Source organism: Corvus brachyrhynchos, unplaced genomic scaffold, assembly GCF_000691975.1.
Source record: "Corvus brachyrhynchos isolate BGI_N302 unplaced genomic scaffold, ASM69197v1 scaffold83, whole genome shotgun sequence".
Classification (NCBI taxonomy): domain Eukaryota; kingdom Metazoa; phylum Chordata; class Aves; order Passeriformes; family Corvidae; genus Corvus; species Corvus brachyrhynchos.
Window position 1 is genome coordinate 9,086,861 of NW_008238464.1, and position 21,199 is coordinate 9,108,059.

The 21,199-nt window shown below is 37.8% G+C and overlaps 1 protein-coding gene across 4 annotated transcripts in view; it reads right to left on the minus strand.

The window, feature by feature from the left end:
- The window catches only part of MYO16 (myosin XVI), a 371,250-nt gene that overhangs the window by 285,010 nt on the left and 65,041 nt on the right, over positions 1-21,199 (minus strand). The window contains exon 1 of one of the 4 annotated variants that reach the window (XM_017737062.1): positions 20,684-20,771. The exons of 2 other annotated variants lie outside the window; for them this stretch is intronic. Coding sequence is in view for 1 of the 2 variants with exons in the window: in XM_017737060.1 (XP_017592549.1) it covers positions 6,996-7,023 (28 nt within the window). In the remaining variant the exon portion in view is untranslated. Of the gene's footprint in view, positions 1-6,995; positions 7,381-20,683; positions 20,772-21,199 lie in introns of those variants that run through there. One more of the 4 variants, XM_017737060.1, reaches the window with a different exon arrangement.

The following is a 21,199-nucleotide window of genomic DNA, read 5'->3' on the forward strand; positions in this document are numbered from 1 at the left end:
AATGGGACCACAGCAGGAGTCCAGCAGCCTGAGGTGGTATGGCCCAGATCTATTGCCTGTCTACGTGCTCTGAATATGCTTCCATCTCTTCTGAAATGTCATGCTACATAGAAAGACATTCACGGTAGGATTTACAGCTGAAGATAGCAGATTTTATATTTTCCTTTTTTCCGAGAATAACATTTTTTTTTTAAAATCATCTATGAAATGAAAGAGAGTAAAGTACACTTTCAACAGGAACATCCATATTCTAGCTGGATGAAAAGCTAGTAATAAATGACCAAGTGCTCTTCCACTTGTGTGTGGTGCCCTCCTGTCCACACTCCTTGCCAGGTCCCATTCTTACTGGTCAAAAAGAGGTTTAAAGTGGACTTGGTCAGGGCTCTCTAAATCACCTTACAGACAGGGGAAGTTGTCAGGGACTGTTGTCTTTCAGGGTACAAGAATGGCACTGGCAAGAAAACCAGTTCAGGCCATACTACTTGCATTTGTTTTCTGCAAGTGACAACAGACTGACCCATCTCTTGGCTGAGGGGATGTGCAGTAGTCAAAACAGTAGAACTTGCAGACTCCTCTTAGCAGGTCTTATACTGCTTTTCTTTTCACTGAAGGCATTTGCTCAAAAGCAAACAAATGGAAAATACATCTTGTAATAAATTATCAAGCAACATTTTTTTTAATTGGTGGTGCTCCTTTATGATATATTAAAAAACTTGCAACTCTTTATTTGCTCCAAATCAAACTAAGCTTTTGCTGACTTATTTATTTTCATTTGTTTAAGAACAAATTAGAATTAGTTCAATCTCAGATTTCACTTGCTTTAAAATAATCATGTTTATACTGTTGCAATTTTGATTCAGGTGTTAATTGAATTATCTACAAATATTTTCTGTTTGGTTTTATAACTTAGAAACTGTGCAAAATTCACCGTGATACAGTATATTAATTTTTATGAGACAAGAAAAAAAAAGTGATTATTTGGAACTTTCCATCAAGAACTGATTGAAAACGTGTCTTCTCGTCTCAAAATTTTCAAAAACTTTTTGAGGAAAAGTGGCTATATTGCTACAATTTCATAAATAGAAATAGAGAGGTTGGGGGGGTTGTGTTATTCATTTGGGGTTCTTTTCTGCTCTCTGTTCTTGCAGCAATCTTCTCAAAAACATAATATCAGAATCTGAAGCTTCACACATGCTGTGCCAATATGGTGAGAAAATATGGTACTTTGACCTTTATAATCTTCATTCATCTTATTTTTAGGGTGGCTAGATTTCTTTGCTGTTTGCAGAATAACTACATTAGAAGAAAAAAGCACTCCAAATACCAAAATTATATGGAATGTCTTTATAATTTCCTTACAAGCCGTCAGTGAAGTTTTCCACAAAAGTGTTGATTTTTCTCTTTACTGACAGATTTTTTACAGTGGCAAACAAAATAATGACAAAATTAATTGGTGGATGACTGCGATTTCCACTAAAATACTATAAATAGGACATATTTTTAGTAGAATACAAAGTTGGAAATTTTATAGTCTTCAATTGTCCAAGTTAATACTGCTCCTTTTGCTGTTATTTCAAAGTGTATTTTTCCAAATACCAATTTAATGTAAAACTTCATCTTAATATAATTATCAAATGTTATTCTATGTGGTTGCCATTGTTAGGAAAGTTGGTGTTACTGTGAGGTAAGTTTTATTTATCGGAAACCCACTTAGCAAATTATTAGACTACTATTACAAATGTGCCAAGATAATTGGCTTATTGCCAGATCAAAATACATTTTTCTAACTATCATTTTCTATGTCTGCATACTGATATAAAAAGTTATTTTTTATCTCTTTCCTGGCACCCAGTGTCATGAATCTAGAACTTTTCAATATTTAGATGAGGTAGAAAATTAGTTCAAATTAAAAAAATCATGTTGTGTTTCTGTCATTGTCATGTGAACTCAGGAACTGGAGAATAAAAATAGATGAATACATCTAGAATCATCTGCTGGTACAGACATACTGGCATTCATAGGCGGTAAATAATATCCTATTTTCCTGTTGTCCTCCACTTATCCTGTGATGACAGTGAGAGACAGAGAGATAAAAAGTGTAATAGAAGTAAAAATATTCTAGCTGTGGCTCTATTTGTATTAAGGTTGGTAAGATAAACCCCATTTGTTCTTAACTGAATAATTAAAAACCTAATTTTTTAGATATCTTTCATGACACCTGAATTATCACGTAATTTTTTTAAAAAGTTTGCACTGCATATCACTGATACATCAGACACATTTAGTCTGTCAAAATGGAATAAGAAATACCATGTCTTGTATTAGCATTCTTTTATATATTTTTACAGTATAAGCTTCTCAAACAAATACCTTTCATCAAAATCTCTTTACTCCCCTGGAATTGCTTTATGTGCCTTCACAAGACCTCAAAACTCCCAAGCAGTGGTTCATTTCACAGAGGCACTCCTGCTCTTTCACGATTCCCAGAGCAGATGGCTCCTGACTCTGCCTCCCAGCCTCATTTCCAGCAGGCAGGATCACTCAGTCATGCTAAGCATCTCATTTCAGCAACAATCTTAACCTCATGCCACAGGTCACAGTGTTATGAGCATGTACAAGGAAAAGGAATTTTTCCCTGCAGCCATGGCATACTTAGCTCTGTTATTGCAGAAATAAACCATGTCATGAGAGTTAGCAGACACTGTCATGAACTATCAACCAAATAAATGGGAGAGGTGTTGAATAAAGACTGTCACAGACATCTTGCTTCGTTTACACCTCCCATTCCCACCACCTGCATAATTTTTACTATTTTGTCCCTTGAGCTCCTCATTGGAGGCAGAGGACATGTCCAAGAAGATGTCAGAATTCTCTGGGACACCAGAATATACAATAAATAAATTAATATCATCTCCTACCCAATGCTGGAATAGAAGAAATCCTGCTCATGGGAAGAAGAAAACACTTCCAAGAATTTGCTAGTACTCTTACGTCACTAGCCACCCAGTGTGACAGAATACCTGTGTGTCACTGTCACTTGGGTTATCACACATCCCGCACGTGTTGCCACAGAGGTAAAGGGTTCCTGTGTCACAGACCAACTACGTGTCTCCAATTTTTCTTTTCAGTCTCCTCTTCTCTTCTTATTTGGTCTAAACTACAGTAACTCACTCTACTGAAGCACAGATGAAAGTTTACTGTCTCACAGTAAGAAAGCTGACACGAAGGTATCATATGTTGTACCCACAGTATTACTTCTCCATCCATGGGAGAATCAAGTTCAAGTCTCCATCCTCTGAAAACTGAAACTCGTGTATCGTATCACATCTTTCCCCAACCCTTTCCAAGCTGCGTAAGGTTGAGATAGAGCTATGACTTCATGTACAAACCTTGCCATGTAGTCAGGTCCTGATGGTAGTAAGGGATAGAAATTGAAGCAAATTACTATGTTTATTTTATATCTTGTTTCAAATCCTGAATTAAATTTATCAATAAACATCTAATTAGTATTTCCATCCCAGATCTCTGAAGGTATTGAGCTGTAACACAGCACTATTCAATGGGTTTTAATTCATACAAAGGATTTAAAGGAATTGGAAACAGAGGTAAACCAGAAAGAACAGAAGTAGAGGCTGATGTTCAGATTTGATGATCCTAATATTTGGATAAATTCACTTGGCTTGGACTTCCACCTGGCATGACTATAACTCCTTATATATAGCAAGGTTTTAATTCTGTTTGCAGTAATGCACCTCTATAGCATTTGCAGTGGAAAACAGACTCTGGAGTAACAAACTTTTAAGCCCCTTTGATAGAGCACCATTTTTCTTAGTTACCTTTCCAGATCCCTCAGAGGAAGTCCAGAGCAAAGGTGGAAAACCACTGCCATAACACGTAAATTATGCTATTTATATCATAACTAGATATACAAGGGAGAGAAGACAGCAGCAAGGTGCTGCCTAATTTTCAAAATTACACTCATTTGTACAGCCTGTCACACAAATCATCGAGATAAAATGGTACCCTGCAGCTGGCAGATAATATGTGATACTCTCCTGCAAACCTCTGTTCTCTTCTAAATACTCATGCTCACAGATTGCCAAGGATTAGCTACTAGCACAGACAGAGACAGCTCTGAGCAGCAGAGATACTTGGCTGCAAAAAGGAGATGGGCACAAGTAGGGACAACATGAGCTGCTCCAACAGGCAGACACACATTCAGCTTGTGTGTTACATGCTGCAGGTGCCAGCTAAAGACAACATGATGGCTGCACCAGGCGCAATTCCAGAGTATTACTGGGATGAAAGACCTCACTGGGCATGGTCCCAGAAAATCTGGTTTGACCATGCAGCTACCCCTGCTCAGAGCAGGAGGGAGTATCCAGAGAATGGCAACAGAGCTGGAGAAGAGTCAGAAGCACAAGTCTTACAAGGAGCAGCTGAGAGAGGTGGGTTGTTTAACCTGGAGAAAAGGAAGCTCAGGGGACACCTTATTGCTCTCTACAATTGTCTTAGAGGAGGCTGTAATGAGTCTCTTCTCCCATGTAACAAGAGATAGGAGAAGGAGAAATGCCCTTAAGTTGTGCCAGAGGAGGTTTAGATTGGATATTAGGAAAAATTACTTCACTGTAAGGGCGATCAACACAGGAACAGTCTGCCCAGGGATTGGTTGAATCACAATCCCTGGAACTGTTCAAAAAATGTGTAGATACGGTGCTTAGGGATGTGGTTTAGTGATGGATATGGCAGTGTTAGGTTAATGGTTGGACTCCATGATCCTAGAGGTCTTTTCCAACATTAACGATTTTAGGAGTCTATGGTGGACTGGAGACGTTTCAAAGTTGGATCTTTCCAGCCTGAAAGGTCTTATGACAAGATGATGACTTATATGGTGAAGTATATCTCATTTTCACAGCCTTCTAATGGGAGCAATGCACAGAAAAAAATGAAAGAATATTATTAAAATTGTACTAACATCACTGGAGAATAGCTATACCCCTTCTCAGCGTTACATCTTTCTGATATACAGAAATCATCGGTGAAATGAATTAAAGCAAAGCGAGGTGTGAAGAGTCACTTTCTGACCACTGTGAGATTCAGCTGTTCTCAGCACATCTCAGAGCACTGCTGGCGCTGCAACTGCGCTTGCAGCCCTGGCCCATCTCTGATGCCAGCTGTCTGCCGAACACAGATCTCTGCAACATATTGACATGTTAAGTCAAATAATAACGCTCAGGGGAGCATTGAAGAGGAAGTTCTTCTCCTTCAGTAATTACAGGTGGAAACGGAAGCACTTTTGCCAATTCTGAGAAGCATAGGAAGTGATAAAACCTCCTCTCAGGCTCCAGCCAGTATCTGTTGTCTTCTAAAGCCACTATTTGGAAAGAAAAGAGCTGTGTGGTAAAACACCCCAATTTACTGAGAAATCACTAATCAAAATTCCAAATCTGAAAAAGAGGAAACAAGTATTATTGACAAAACTGATGCTGTACATTCACATTTCCCTCTGCTGTGTTTTAGTCCTTCACCTCTGCAATCAATGTGATGAACATCCCAATTTGTCATTATTTGCTCCCTTTTAACACAAGAACCTCAGGGTCATCCTCATATCTTTCCTAGAGTTTCACTGAAGAGTTACTTATTTAGTATGCTATTGACACTCACATGCCTACACAAACTTGCTGGAATTTCACTTTAAGAGTAATTTTAAAGTGAATAAAGACCAAACAATACTTTTTTGACATCATCAAGATAGTTATTATGTTGCAAATTCCTCATTTGCATTCATCAAATCTCAATACAAGCTCGAAGATTTATTCCTAGAATGCACCCTTGGAACTGTACAATAAAACTAATCTGTGCTTCTCCCCATGAACAGGGAATTGTAACTCCCACTAGTATTAAAAGCAGTCCATACACAAGTCCCATTGAATCCAGACAAGAGGAAACTCACATAAATAATTTTTCCTTGAATTACTAAAATACTTCCAGAGCACCTTAATTTCATATTAAGACAGCAAAGAACCACATTACTCATTTATTAACTATAATACAGTGTCTTAGAAATAGTTTTAAAATGTCCTTGGTATGCTTAAGTCATCAAAGACCAGAGTCTGGAGAGAAAACCTTTTACAGCAATCTGCTATTTGACATGTAAAAACTGTGCCATAATCACTAAAGTCTGAAGTTTTTTAAGTCCTTCAGTAAAAAATATTTATGGCTATCAAACTATTGCTGGCTGTCCAAAATAAGTATCTAAAGAATAATTCATTTCTCTGATGAAAACCCAGCAATTTCCACTCAGTTCCTGGATACTTTCTAAGGCAAATCCTAGAAGATTGAAAAATGTGCAGCTAGGAAGACAAGCAACCTTAAGAAGAAAAAAATGCTGTCAGGAATTTCCTCTGCAATGAATCAAATACATTTAGCACAGATCCCAGTTCCAGGATGTCTTTAAGGAGGCAGCTTACATGATTCAAGGTTAAAAGTTCATTATTAATTTTTTAATTCTGTCACACTGAATAGCTAAATATTCTGATAAAGAGAGGATACAAGCATTTGATCTACAGTAGATGATGAGCTGGGCTCATAATTATAAAGCTATTCTCATTTGTATACCCTTGCAAAGTGTGAGAGCCATGTTCTAAGGTTGTCCTTAAAGACGTCCTTAACATAATGCTGTGAATGACATTTCTTCTTTTTGGACATTACATTCTTTGGTAATTAATTTAAACAAAAGTTTTACAAGCTGATCATTACGAAGTTCCAAATGAGAGCATTATTACACACACAATGAAGTTACCTCTGAACAGAGGAGAGAAAGAAATCCCGGGCTCTGCCTGTATATTCACATGCAAAGTAACAACTCCCCTTCCCCACTACTATGTTGACATCATGCAGCATCTGCCTTCGACTTTTTGCATATGTAATGAAAAGACACACCTCAGAAAATAAAAAGACAGTTTTAAAAGCAAAATAACCACTTTGTTACTTACAGCATTTGATAAAATGGTAATGAGACATTCTTTCATCTCAGGCTGTAGTCTTGCTACAGGTTTCAGCATTCTCTTCTGCTACAACTGTCATGCCCAGAAAATGCATTATTTAAAGCCCTTCCTCAGGTATCCAGTACACCTCAGAATACATTATTGAATGTAGATTCTGTTCCAGGATCTTGCAGAGGCTTCCAAGTCACCCTCACCCGGCTGCTGGAGTTACGATAAACCTCTGTGCGTCTTGAACCATGACTACTGCACGTGCTATTGTAGCACAATTGATTGACACCGCTCCTAATCCCACATCCCCAGGAATAGAAGGATTTAATTGGTGTGCACTTGCAGACACATTCTTCCAGCACTGAGGTGTGCTGCTGCACTGCGGTTTTCACAGTCCTGCCAGTTAATGGCTTTTCAATAGCTTTCAAATGGCAGCAAACTAAGCCTGATGAGTGGGCTCGAATGAAATAGCAGAACAGGGGGATCTTAAATTTTATTTGTGCATGTTGTTCGTGTGCCAAATGCAACCAGATTTTTAGCTAGTACTAAACCAGGATTATTTTTAGTTGCCACCAGTTGCTGTGTGAATAGGAAATTGATATAGGTTGCCAAAAATAACCATCTTTCAGCATCACAGATCATTTTTCAGTATATTATAAGGTAAAAATCAGGATAGAGCTTACGGCCATCTTCAGACTCTCATAGTTTATGCATGGATTAATTTACATTGAGCTAAAAACATGCTTGTGTGTACATTCCTTGATATGTTCCTGTTCAATCATTTCTTTGTATTACATTGCATCTTTTTCATAGATGGAATATTTATGGCAGGAGAAAAAAACTGCAAGCTCTGCATGGTTTATATCATAACTATGCGCATGTTATCTAATGACATTTAAATCACTGATTGTAAGACAAAAAGCCTAAGAAAATGCATCACTAAGAACAAGTCCATACAATTATTTATCACACTGTAGAATAACAAGTCAATGTACACTGACGCATTGCCCGGTTTCAGATTAAGGGCACACAAAAGGCAGACCTGCATTGTATTTTAAACATCCAGGCTGCAGCATCCTCTGAGAACAATTCCTGCATTACTTTGCCAGGAACTGTTACCCATGAATTTGGTTACTACTTCTGAGAAACCTACAGCTGAACTACAGCAAAATATTTTTATAATATCAAAAAATAATTTAAGAAAACTGTGCTCAGTGAAGACCTCCATTTGCTTATCATGCATCACGCTTACCACAGTCAACACTTCACTAAGTGAGAGCTCTTGCAAAGGAAAACTGATGGCCCAGACATATTTAAATCTTTTATTCATCTGAAAGGGTTCTCACCTACTATTTTGTATACATAACACTTTTAACAGCTACAAAGTGTTAAAAGAACTACAAAGGAAAAAGGCTCTAACTAACTAGTGAGGATCACTAATTCAGATTCTATTAACTATTCTACAAAGTTCCCACAAGGGCAGAAAGATATATATTCACAGACTTCCAGTGATCCATTAGCAAAACCCTTAGGTGAAATCTCTCAGCTCCTAAAACCAGATGTGAAATACATGGCTGTTAAGTAAAATATGCACAGCGATTCTTTTACAGAACTAATTATTTAGGTGTTTTGGTTTTTTTCCTGAAAACATAGTTTTCCAGAAGAAAGTGAAAAAAATATCAAGAAATAACCTGAGGGAAATAGGGATAAATTATATAAAACATAGTACAGTAATTACTTTACCATGGAAACTTTTTTTACTGTAAAGCTCAGAAGTCCAAAGTAATTAAATCTATCCAGACTGTCTTTCACACCTGTACAACACAAAGCCAGTTTGGGCCATATGGCTTATAAAATAAACATACAGAGTGTTTTAAGAGGCAATGTTAGTCATAGTTCATGAGCAAGTGTCAAGTAATCTGACAAAAAGGCTTTTGAGCAATACTTTTCAGTGGAGACATTTGTGACAGGTTCATCTCTGGTGGTACTGTCAGGCAAACAGACTGCTGTGTCTAATAACATCACGCTTCACCATCCCACACTGGTTAAAACAAGGAGCATCTCAGTAAACACTGGTCAATGGGAGAAATGGACAAATGATGCTTTTCAGCAGACAGACATAAAAGGAAGAAAAAGCATCTGATTTTGGCTTGAACAAAATGTGAAGAAAAAGTATTTGGATCTGTCTCATTTCAGATTGTAATATATGTAATTATGTCTTGAATTGCCATAGTAAAAATTTAGGATGGTGGAACTTAATAGCATTTATGTGACAGGCTAGAATACATCCTCCATCCTGCAAGGAATGAGAGAGAGAATTCAATCAGGCTCAATGCAAGATCCTGCACGCGGGTCGGGGCAGCCCCCAGTATCAGTACAGTCTGAGGGATGAAGGGATTGGGAGCAGCCCTGCTGAGAAAGACTGGGAGTTAGTGGTGGATGAAAAGCTGGACATGAGCCAGCAATGTGTGCTTGCAGCCCAGATAGACAACTGTGTCCTGGGCTGCACCAAAAGAAACACGGCCGAGAGAGATGATCCTGTCCCTCTCCTCTGCCCTCATGAGACCCCATTCCTGGAAACATTCAAGGCCAGGCTGGACAGGGCTCTGAGCAACTTGATCAAGTTGAAGGTGACCCTGCTCACTGCAGATGAAGGTTGGACTAGATGACCTTTAAATGTCCCTTTCAATCCAAAATGTTCTATGAGTCTACATCCTTTACAGAGAGCATTAAGGTACAGGACAGACTCTTGAATGCTGCAAGCCATTGATATTTGCATCAGACAAACTGGGAACAGTTCTGCTGTCTATATGGCTAACACAGCTCTGATTTCTGCTCTCCTAACATGCACTAGTCCATGTCATCAGGGAAGAATGTGGGACTGTGACAAAGGAGGGTTGCAATGCTACCCCACAGCTTGGGTCTGTGCCCTCCAGCTGGACTGCTGGACTATGCGAGCCCATGGGCAGCACGTACTCACCTGCAGCAGGGCACTGTGCACCTTCCCATTCTCCGGGGGTCTGTGTGCCAAAAATATGTGGCCAGTTGCTCAAGTATGAGTAACAGCCTCCAGATGAACGGAGAAAAGGCACAAACTTCTCAAGAGGTGACACCTGGCAGACGGCAACGTCAACATATAATTTAGAATACCATGTTTCTTTTTTGTTTGTTTTTAAATTATATAACATATTTAGTTTTATTACATGGGTAATTATTATTAATCGGTTTTGAAAAAGAAGTGAAAGCATAAATGAAAAGAAAACATGGAAAGCATTGTATATTGCTGTCAGCATGAAGGTCTGACACACTGAAGGGCAGCATTAAAGAGAAATAAGAACAATGGATAAGTGCAAGTGCAGAGACAGGATGAACCTCCAGAAGTGGCAGCTAAACTTGAGGCAAAAGGAAGACACAACAGGAATACTTAAGAAGCCACAATCTGGTTGACTTGCTGGAGAGACACATTATTTCCACTGCAATCTTTTACTAGGCTGGAGTGTAGAGGAAGAACAAACAGAGAAGAAACCACAATAGCGGTGAGTTGTCCATGTCATAAACAAAGATTTCAAGTATAAGGAAAAAAAGAAAGACTTAGTTTTCTGGAATGACTCTGAAGGAGGGAATACGTCATTGTCTGATTTTACAAAAAAAATTTTTTATTCACAAATAAGGGGTATTAGCCACGTTAGGTATTTCTTCCTGACTGAACTCCAGCAAAAATTCAAAAAAAGATATAAATAACACTTACAATCTGACCATATAAACGATGGAATTATATCTAAACAACCTCTAAGGGCATTGTAAAACTACTTTCTCTAAAGTAAAGGTAACACCAGCACATTTTCAATCACAGCTCCAGTGGTTCTATAAAGACTACACCAGTGTTTAAGTGTACAAAAAGACACAAATACTCTTGGACTCGGAACAAAGACTGAGCTGGTATTAAACTTGATGATAAAACACTTAATGTATTTGATTTTGTCCAGCTTAGCAAAAATAGTGATAAAATAGAATCAAGGTCAGAAAACAAGGTATGTTTTGTTATGTTATATGTTTCCAGCTCTTCTGGAAAAATTCCTTGCCACCTCTCCCCATAGAGAAAAACCAGCCAATTTAATGCTTTGTACAAATTCAGCATTCAATGAAATTACAGAGTTATTTAAAGAGAACCTTGGAACCGGTCAGCCAGCACTAGGATAGCTCTTTTTCTTAGGATAAACACCCATTTAGGGATCACCATCGCAGAGTAGACCCTGCTTTCATATTTCAATTTCCAAGGCTCAGACACTGACTTAGAAGAAGCAACTATGAAGTGCTTCCTATAATAACCTAGCAAACAAGAACGCTTTAAAATAAAGTTTTGCTGTCAAGAACTGACCCACTGTATTGTACTCACGTTGCGTAAGTATTTTGTTACTGCTCCAGTGTCTCCCAGTGTCACAAAAAAATGAACATTTAATAATTTTATCATTTAGTATTTTGTATTTCACATATAACATATAAGATTTGATAGAGATATGCAGAACTACCCAAAAGCAATTTGAATAACGAGAAAAACACCACAACTACTCATTTTAAATACATGACAGATGCTCCCCATTTATGCCATTTTTGTTCAGTGCAGTAAAGCTTATCATATTCCTTCAGATGTTACAACTTCATTGCACGACTTACGGGTTTAGGGCTGCAGACAAAAAACGTGGAATGCAGAGTAACATTGACATGGCTCATATGTTTTGACAAGTCATACTGCTTAGCAATCAAACCTTGGCCATTCCATCCAGCTGCCAACAAGCCACCCTTCACATAACATCTGGTAGTTGTATGCTTTATCAGGAAGCTGGGATGAGCCATAGCAGATGTAGATACTTAGCAAGAAGGACTCTGTACTAATTTTCTCTACATGAGTCACAGCAGAACAAAACACAGAAGTTTCTCCAAATAAATTTTTATATGAACTTGCATGTAAGATGGATGTGATGTTTGCTCCAGAGATAGCAGCAACAAAACAAATCCAATCACTCAGTCAATCACTCACAGTGTGGCTGACCTCTAGAGAACCAGATGACTTTTCATTTTCTCTTCCCTCTTCCCTTCCTCTAAATTTTGCACCCTTTCCTTCTTTCCCATTTCATTGGAAATGCCTTGATTTCTCAGGAAGCTGGCAATTTTCCTCCCATTCTTCTACATGGAGATTGAGAAAAGTTAAAAAAATTTGTTTTTCTTCATCCCTCTATACTGTTGTAACTGAAATATGGGTGGACTATTCTGTAATTATTCTTCAATGTGTTGAAAATAGTAGGTTAAAATCACAGGTTATTATTACCCAGTACTGATGGTTTGCAAAATTACCAGAAGTCATGTGCCACTTGAAAGTACTACTTGCTTCCTGCCATGCCCAAAACGACAATTTTTTAGGCTGTAAGTCTGTCTAGCATTTCCTTAACTGAATGAGATGACGAAGCTCTCACTTGTTGTGGGAGAGCCTAGAACAGAGGTAATAACAAAGCCAAATACAAGAAGAAATCCCAATAGTCTCAAATATGGTTAGGCTTTTGTTGGGCCCCGGTAGTGACTTGATAATTAACTTCTTTATTACAATGTGTGAATATGCTGTTTAAAATTAGATTTCTTACTAGATTTGATGAAAGACAGCTACAGAGAGAAGCTGCAGACATTTTATATGCAAAGCCCCTTACGAGACTGAAAAGAAACTACCAAGACATGTTAAAATGATAAGCAGAAAAACATGACAGCCATCACAATGCCCAGACATAAAAAAAAAAATTAAAAAGTCCATTAATTTTCATGTAAAAAGTTATTATATGATCAAATAGATTTTTTTGAAGTTTATAATATTCGGGAAGAAATAGACAAGAACAGTTCAACATGAAAAAAGTACCTGCTATCCTCTCGATAATTAGTAAATGTGATGACCCATTGTATTGTAGCCCTCATTTTTTTCTTTTCTAATTGGCTTGATCATTTTAAAACAAGGAGACAAATAATGACCTTACTACTACATGCATAAAAAGTCAAGAGGAATTTGTGTATGTTTTGTGAGGGCAAATGTTACTACAGCAATGTAAATCTTGAAGTATAAGTAGGGAAAACCTGAAAGGACTGCAGAAAGACTTAAATTGAGATAAATGTTATTCCTAATTTAGGAAAAAATTAACTTGGACAGCTGCAAAAGCCAAAGAAGTAAGTGACAGAATCAGATTCTTCTGGGACTCTAGGACAGCACAGAGGACAGGGTGGCAATTTTAGAAATTTTAAAAATTATTCTAATACTTGGTGTCTTAAAGAGGAAAAAATAAAAAGAACTGATGTTGAAGATTTATAAAGGGGCGGTAAAGTGACAGTATTTTAAATTAGTCAACTATGACATTCAAAAAACCTACCAAAACAAAACCACATGCGCCATATGCAAGTGCTATAGATCAAGACCAGAATGAATTTAAGTTTAAACTGAGATTACAAGATACTAAAGGGAGTTCTGTAGATACAACATGAATATTGGATAACTGACAATTATTGTGCTAACAGTTATGCTGTACATCACTGTTTCAAGGTAGACACTGTACACTGTAAACAAAATACAACATTATTAAATTATATAAAAGACAATCTGAAAAGCAAAGACTAAACCTAGGCAAAAAAAGCTACCCAAGGCTTATTTTGTTTTCTGATTTTTCTACTGTCCATTTTATCTCCCGCTAAATACAATACCACTTCTTTTTCCCAGCCTTTCTGCACTTCATTTTTCATGTAACTCAGCCCAGGTTGTTAATGCATATTTGTCTTACAGAGTGTTCTTATGAAGCACAGAGAAAATGGGAGGGAAGGGATGCAAGGTATGGAAAACTACATGTCACTTTTTTTAAATTGACTGTGCTACCATATGTGCACAGTGTTGCAACATGCAGCTGGGATGGACTGTGTTTCTGCACCTTCTTCAGTCTCTAATGTTTATATTTACTTATTTCCTCTTTTTTTCTTTGTCTGTGTCAACGTGTAAAGAATGCATCATTCTGACCACAAGGACGAGGTGAGAGTCCAAGTTGATAAGAGCAAAAATCAAATCAAAGGGTACGATGGTAAGAACATTTGACATGATATGAGTTACCATGATATTGCTTGAAGATGACATGGACAAGTCCATAAGCTCACTGAAGAGAGGCATGCAGAATTTACTGCACAAGTGAGAGATGTAGAATTTACTGCACTCTGCTCAAACATGATAGAACTACATCTCATTCTCAAATTAGCAAAGAATAGATAAGGACCTAACAAGAATTAGGCAGCTGCTATGGAAAGAAAGGGGAAATGAGAAAAATATATGAAAGAAGCAAAGAAACAGAGGTACGCTAAGATGACTATTAAAGGCACTGATTTATAGGTATGTCCAAGCAACAGTAAGAAAGCAGTAAATCGATATAATTTTAATAAAATTATCTGAGGTTGAAAAAAGGGCAGTCAGTGAGGCAGGTTAAAACAAAGGCAGTCAGAAAGATGGTAGAAAAGAACTTCTTCCAGTGAGGAGTGGACAGATCACAGCTGAGATGCCAATGAGAAAGAACAAAAAAAAGGGAGGATTCTCCAAACACAGACTAAGAATGATGTGAAGAGCACTGAGGATAAATCAATAAACACAAGATGCTTGATAATCAGTTCCTTCAAACAGAAATAACTGAAATATTCAGGCTAGATCTTTGTGTTTCGTACAAACATGAAAAATAAAGGCAAAACTCATGAAGTCAGCAAACAGCTGGTTTACACATGAACCAGTAAAGAGTAAGGCATCTTTGTACAGTTACTGCACATACCACTAGAGCCATCAGTAACCAATAAGTTCAATAAATTCACCACGAGCTGAATTTTTTTAAAATTCAGAGAGCTGGAACCCAGTTTTCCTATTTTATAATAATATACTTGTTATATTTCACTCCTCATGATCTGAAACCCTGTGGAACTTATTACTCCAATAAGTAATTTTCACTTTTTACTCCAATGGCTGGCTGTTCATAACAAGCAGAAGATTAATTTCTTTGCTCTCAAATGAACTTACTCTTTTAATAAAGCACTATATTACAAAAGTAGTTATTATTCTAATTTTGTTTTCTTGAAAATACAGTAGTAATTATCTTTTATTTCAAACAGAAAAGGACACCTGAGAAAGTCAAAAAAAGAAATGTACGAGTATAATAGGGTAAAACATTTCTACAAAGAAGAATTATCCATCAGGGTAAATCATGTCATTCCAAAGAATTTATAAGCCTTTTTTGTTTGGTTGGGTTTATTTGCTTTCATTTATAGGGGAGTTTTCCTTCAGAAAGAAAAGAAGTATTCAGCACCTTGCCATCCTGGCAGAGGGCAAATCTGCACAAGAAATTATTTCCTTCACCCGTCAGCAAAATACCTTATGCTGAAATCTCAATGCATTGCCACTCAACTAAATTCTTAGGAGAAGAGAAAGCCACACAAGTTGGTGGCATCTATAAACCATTCTTTGATTCTTAGATTCTAACCTCAAAATCAGCAGGGGTTCTGTTACTGCCTTCAAAGGATGCAAAGTGAAACACTTTAAAGCAAATGACCTAATACTATAGGAAAATGACATAAATGAGTTATCTTGGAAAAAATAATTAGCAATTACGCATAGCACACCAAGACTAATTTGCTTAACATCTCCCAAATGCTCTTGTTATAGTTGGTGTTAACTGGAGACTATGCATTTATCCACTTTGTAGTACCTTTGTCATTTCCAAACCGCTTTTCCTTATATTTACCAACATATTTCTGTCATATTTGAGGACAACATACAACATAGCAGTAGGCAATGCTAATTTGACTAGAGAAATTAGTGGGATTTTTTTTCGCCAAATCTAGTTCCAGCCTTTTATTGCCTTTGCTGAAGTCAAGAGTGGATCAGCACCTTTTACTATCAATCCTTGTAAATATTCCATCTATGTAAATCAAACATTTAGTTGGCATAGGTTTATTGAATTATGTATATTTTAAGGAGAAAAATAATTACATCTACTAAAAATATCAAAATATCAAATGTATTTGCTGAACATAATTATATGTTTGAATGTAACACATATTTAGAGTATTTGCTAAGGACAGTTTCATACTAGGATGCATTTAATCATCAGAAGCAAATTTCAAAAATGGACTTTGAACATATGAACACAACCATAAAGGCTTAGCACACAGACACACCAACAATAAGATGGAAAGTTCAAATGCTTTGTGATATTACCTTTTTTTTTTAATGTGTGTCTCTGACCTTTTTCTCCTTTTGATTAGAATACCATACATAATAGAGAAGACAAATTATAGACTGCTTTCTGAAGTTCAATCTGAAATGCACAACCACATTTAGAATACCTCAAACCTGGTATAGGTAAAGAGTGAGTAAACAGGGTCCTTCAAAGACTAACTTAGGAGATCATATAACCTATATAAAAGATGATAGAAAAATATGATTCAGTAGATTATTTCACAGTGAGCCTGGGGGCGACAAGGCAGGTGAGAAGATTTTCTTCACTGTGTTAAGGTGCTGATGACGGACATATGGAAGACAGCTCCTGATGTGCCAAAGGGACACCATATGTCAGGAGGGTTGAGGAACTACAACCTGGATAAGTGACATTAATACACTCCAAAGAATTATAAATGTGACTGTGACCCCTGCAGACAACAACAACAAAAAAAAAAAAAAAAAAAAAAAAAAAAAAAAAAAAAAAAAAAAAGTGCTAAAAGTTTTTGCAATCTAATGAATGCAATCTGAGACACTAGGCAAAAAAGTAATGCCCTTAACAATGCAGATCAGGAAATCTGCAGCAAATTAACCACATAGAAGGAAGGAGGTTTTTCAGATTTCAACTTTTTTGAGAAAAAAATTAATAGCTAATTTTTCTTCTGCTGGTGATTTTCTTTCTTGTTGTTTCCTCTGTTTTTTAGTATAAATGTTTGAAACTATAATCTATTTTGCATGTTATATATCTGTTTACAATTATCTGAAACTAAAAGCAAGTTCAAGGTAGTTAGCCAACATCAAAGAACTTGTAATTAGTCAACACGATCATGATTTTAATACAGGAGGTAAAAGGTCTCTGTAGTGAGCATCTAAGTTTTCAGCATAGGCAAGCACACCACTAGAAGCCATAGCTGTCTGACGGCTACCTCACATTGCTCCTCAGAGGAGCCGCAGCCCCTGGCTCCCCACTGATCCTCCACCTGTAAACTGAGAGCCCTGCAGCTCCCCAAGATGCTCTCTGGCATGTTGCAAGCAATAACAAGGAGTGGAAACAGACCAAGGAGCTAAAAAATGCTTTCCTTGAAACAGAAGCATGAAAAGAGCAAGGTGCGCCCAGGTTGTCTCAGCTATTGAACACAGAGATCCTGCTACTCTTTTCCAACAAATAAGCCAATGATAAACAGCTGGAAGCTACCACCTTCTTCACAGACCTTTTTTCTTTCTCTTGATTTTTCCCCACACTACACAGTGGACAAAGAAATGCTTTCCTCCCCAAATATGGCTTTTTAAAGTCCAGCTTTTAAACAACCAATGTTGAAGGATTTAGCTATTCTCTGATTTGAGGCAGTTTGTATTGCACTCTTCTGGCTTTTTTCCATACGATCATGCCTGGAGACTCAACAATACTTTTTTCCTATTTTATCAGCAGGATACCAAGAAATGGTGCTAAAGAACAATGCTGGCAGCAGTGAGGGTGACTATCAGAGAAGTGAAGGCAAGAGTGAGAGGGCACTCAAGGTGCACTGCTTCCAGCCCTCCTGGTGAGTGTGCCCTGAGTCAGTCACAATGGAAGAGAAAGGCAAATCTGCAGCTGTTTGCTCTGCATCCCAACCAGCTGCTCCAAACACATCAGGGTAGAGAAACCAGAGAGAAGGGTGAGCAGCTGCTGTCAGCTGTAGGGCTCTCACAAGCGCATCCATCAGTCCAGCTCCAGTTGGCCACCCCTGCAACTCACAGTCTGGGAGAGCTGCCCCAGGATTGCAATGTCAGAGACACTGAGCCCTCAGGTGCTGGCTCAGCCCACACACAGGCACAGCAGCAGCATAGCATGGGCAGGAGGAGAGGAACAACAGAAATCTGCAGGCCCATGGCCTGCAGTGCAGCTCTGTGTACTGCAGACAGGTGGTAGCTTATCAGTCCCTGACAATGATGTTTGATGGGAATCTTGCTGAAAGACATAGGAGCAGACACCCGTGGCTACCAGAGACCTGCTAGGGCAGTGGGAGGTTGGAACATAGGAATAAACAACACTGAGTGATGGTGAAAAGTCTTGGTGGGTAAGGAGGGGCAGAGCTGTGCCTCACTGAAATGAGATTGGAGCTGGACAGGACAGCAGTGCCACAGCTAGGGAACTGCAGCAGCAGTGTCTATCCTGATTGAAAAACTTTTTTTTTTTCTCTCCAATGAAAATTTGGGGGAGAGGAGACCAGAGGTTTGACAGCAGTAAGGTGAAGAAAATGCTGTTTTGAAATGCGTTAGCCTGAGACAAAGTCATTGACTTTGCATGATATTGCCTTACACATTGATAGACTTCTTCTTGTCCAAGCTTCATTTTCCAAAATGTTTCTTAAAAAGTGTTGCAGAATCCCTGACCTTGATGCCCAGACTCTGATCTTTCACTGGTTTAGTGTTATTGAGTTTTAGTTTTATTTGCATCCTGCTATACCTCTTAGCCAAAGAAGGAGGCAGCTTGTCCCTGGTAAGGAACACAACACTTCTGCTTAGCTGTTCTGGCCTCTCACTATGTGGCTGCTTACCAAGGTCACTCGTGGAAAAAAACCTGCTGATGAGAATGTTAAGGTACTAACATGCTCTTCTAAAAATGATCATCTCCACAGTACATTTCCTGTATCTCTTCAGGTCTTTTTATAAATATTCATACACATAAATTACAAGGAAACTCTTAAACAAAAGCTGAGGACAAAATCTCTTGTGTAACTTGCTAAAACAGTAGGTTTGTTGTGCAGAGAGGATTTGCTGGCAAATACACACAGGCTACTGTTTGAATAGGTAATGTCATGGTCCATCTACTGCTCTTGGATGACCCAATTGTACTTATTTCCCTGTAGGAACACCACAAAGAACATCAGTGTTCATTTTTATAGAGTATGAAATATTCAAGAAGAAAATCAGTGTGGGAGCTCGACTATATTCCTTTCAGTTTCTGTTTAGATCTACATTTGAAAGGAATAATAACCCAACAAGGAAGACAATTTAACTATGACAATACTGAAGTTTTGAAAGGCAGCACAAAGACTCTCTAACTCTCTATGGCATTGCAGATTCTGTGTTGATAAACTAGGCAAGGAAAGCTAAGTTTTTTCAGATGATCCATGTTCTTTAACTGTACCGGAGAGATGAAGAACAGATGCTTCACAAATAAGATTTACATATCAAGGGTTGGCTTCACGACATAAATAACTGACACCAAAGTTTTATATGAAAATGATATTAAGGTACATGTTCACATGGAGATTGAAAAAGGAGTACTGAAGAACTAAATCACATTTTACAGGGATCAAATATTATCAACAGGACATTCTTTTCAAGAAGCTGAAAGCAAAGAAATTAATAGAGGTCTCCTTTTAGAAGACATAGTATTGGTCATCACAGAAATTAATATATAAATCGTAAGTAATGGAAAGGTGTACAAAAAACCAAAATGGTGATGTTGCTAATCCACTGAGGACTTCTCTCCTGAATTAGCCATGTGACTGGGAAAAAAAAGTATTTACCCTGAATTTAAGTGGTATTTTTAATTATTATTTGTCTCCTTTACCACAATTGGTATTTTTCATTTCACAGATATGATCCAATCCACAGGAAAAGCATACTGGGCTTGAAATGTTTGCTGGTATAACCTTTCTCACCCCTTCTCTGAAACGTACACCTCTCTACATGGGTATGTGTCTTCCACAGAGTTTATGATGAATTTTTTTTGTTTCTATCCTTAAGGAACAATGCAAATGTTTAGGAAAATTTTACAGATGTGGGGATTGTACTGGGTGTTCCACTACAGTCCCTCTGCCTTGCCTGTCAACAGCACTGACATAGGCAGTCGAGTACCTGCAGCCTCCAAAGAGCAAGGGAGAAACAGTTATGTTGTCATGCTGCCAGAGCTTCAGCTGAACTCCCAAACTGATGGACTTTAAAGTATGACACAGTGATGCAACCCATCCCATCCAGATGTCCCAAGAGCCTGCTGAATTCAGAGCCCCATCAGAGAGTATTACATCTCTGCCCTAAAGCACAGCACCACAACCTCCCCTTCGATTCTGCACAGAGGTGCTCTGGCTACAACCAGTCAAGAGAGCACTGGCCAGGCCATCTTGTCCTTCATGTTTCAGACTGAGAAGGATGTATAAAAAGTCACCTAAGACATATATACAGCTATGCATAAGGATGAGGCACCAGATGAATACCTCTTCAAGTCATTTAATGTGTTTAACCATGAAGGAAGAATACAGACCTGTAAAAAGTTATTTACTTCTGCATAGAGAAAAGTTCTGAGAATTGGGTACAGCTTCTCCTGGTGCAGCTATGAGCACTTGCAGTAATATGAGAATGTTGTCAGTGGGAATATCTCACTCCACAGTAACCTTTGCACAAAACACGAAAATCATAAGCACAAGGACATTACCTGAACATTTATAGAAAAATGGGGTTCCAATCAGCTTCAGGAGTGAATCTCTGAACAACTTCAACAGGTTTGGAGAAGGTTTAATTTTCTGAAAACATACAGTTTTGTTAAATACCCGAGTAAAATCAAAGAAAACATTTGTAAATTGTGTAACTTGAGTTTCTAGCTTTCTTTATTATTTTCAAATTAATTAAAAAATCATTACTTATTTCAAAAGTCATTTTATGAGTCCAACATATGATCTGTTCCTATAAAATATACAAACATCTCTGACAGTGGATTACTACAGTCGCTTTTTTGCCACATATCTAAAATACTAGGTATGTTTTAGCCATTGCTGTAAAAATTAAAACATTTTAAAACATAGAGTACAGATTATTTGGTATATTCTATTTTATACTGAAAGCGCCAGGCATGACTCCAGTTGATAACAGAAGCAATACTGCTTCAGTTTATTTGACACTCAGCTCTGCCCTTCAAGTGTCCTCAGCCTGCTTTGTATTTTCTTAAAAGTAA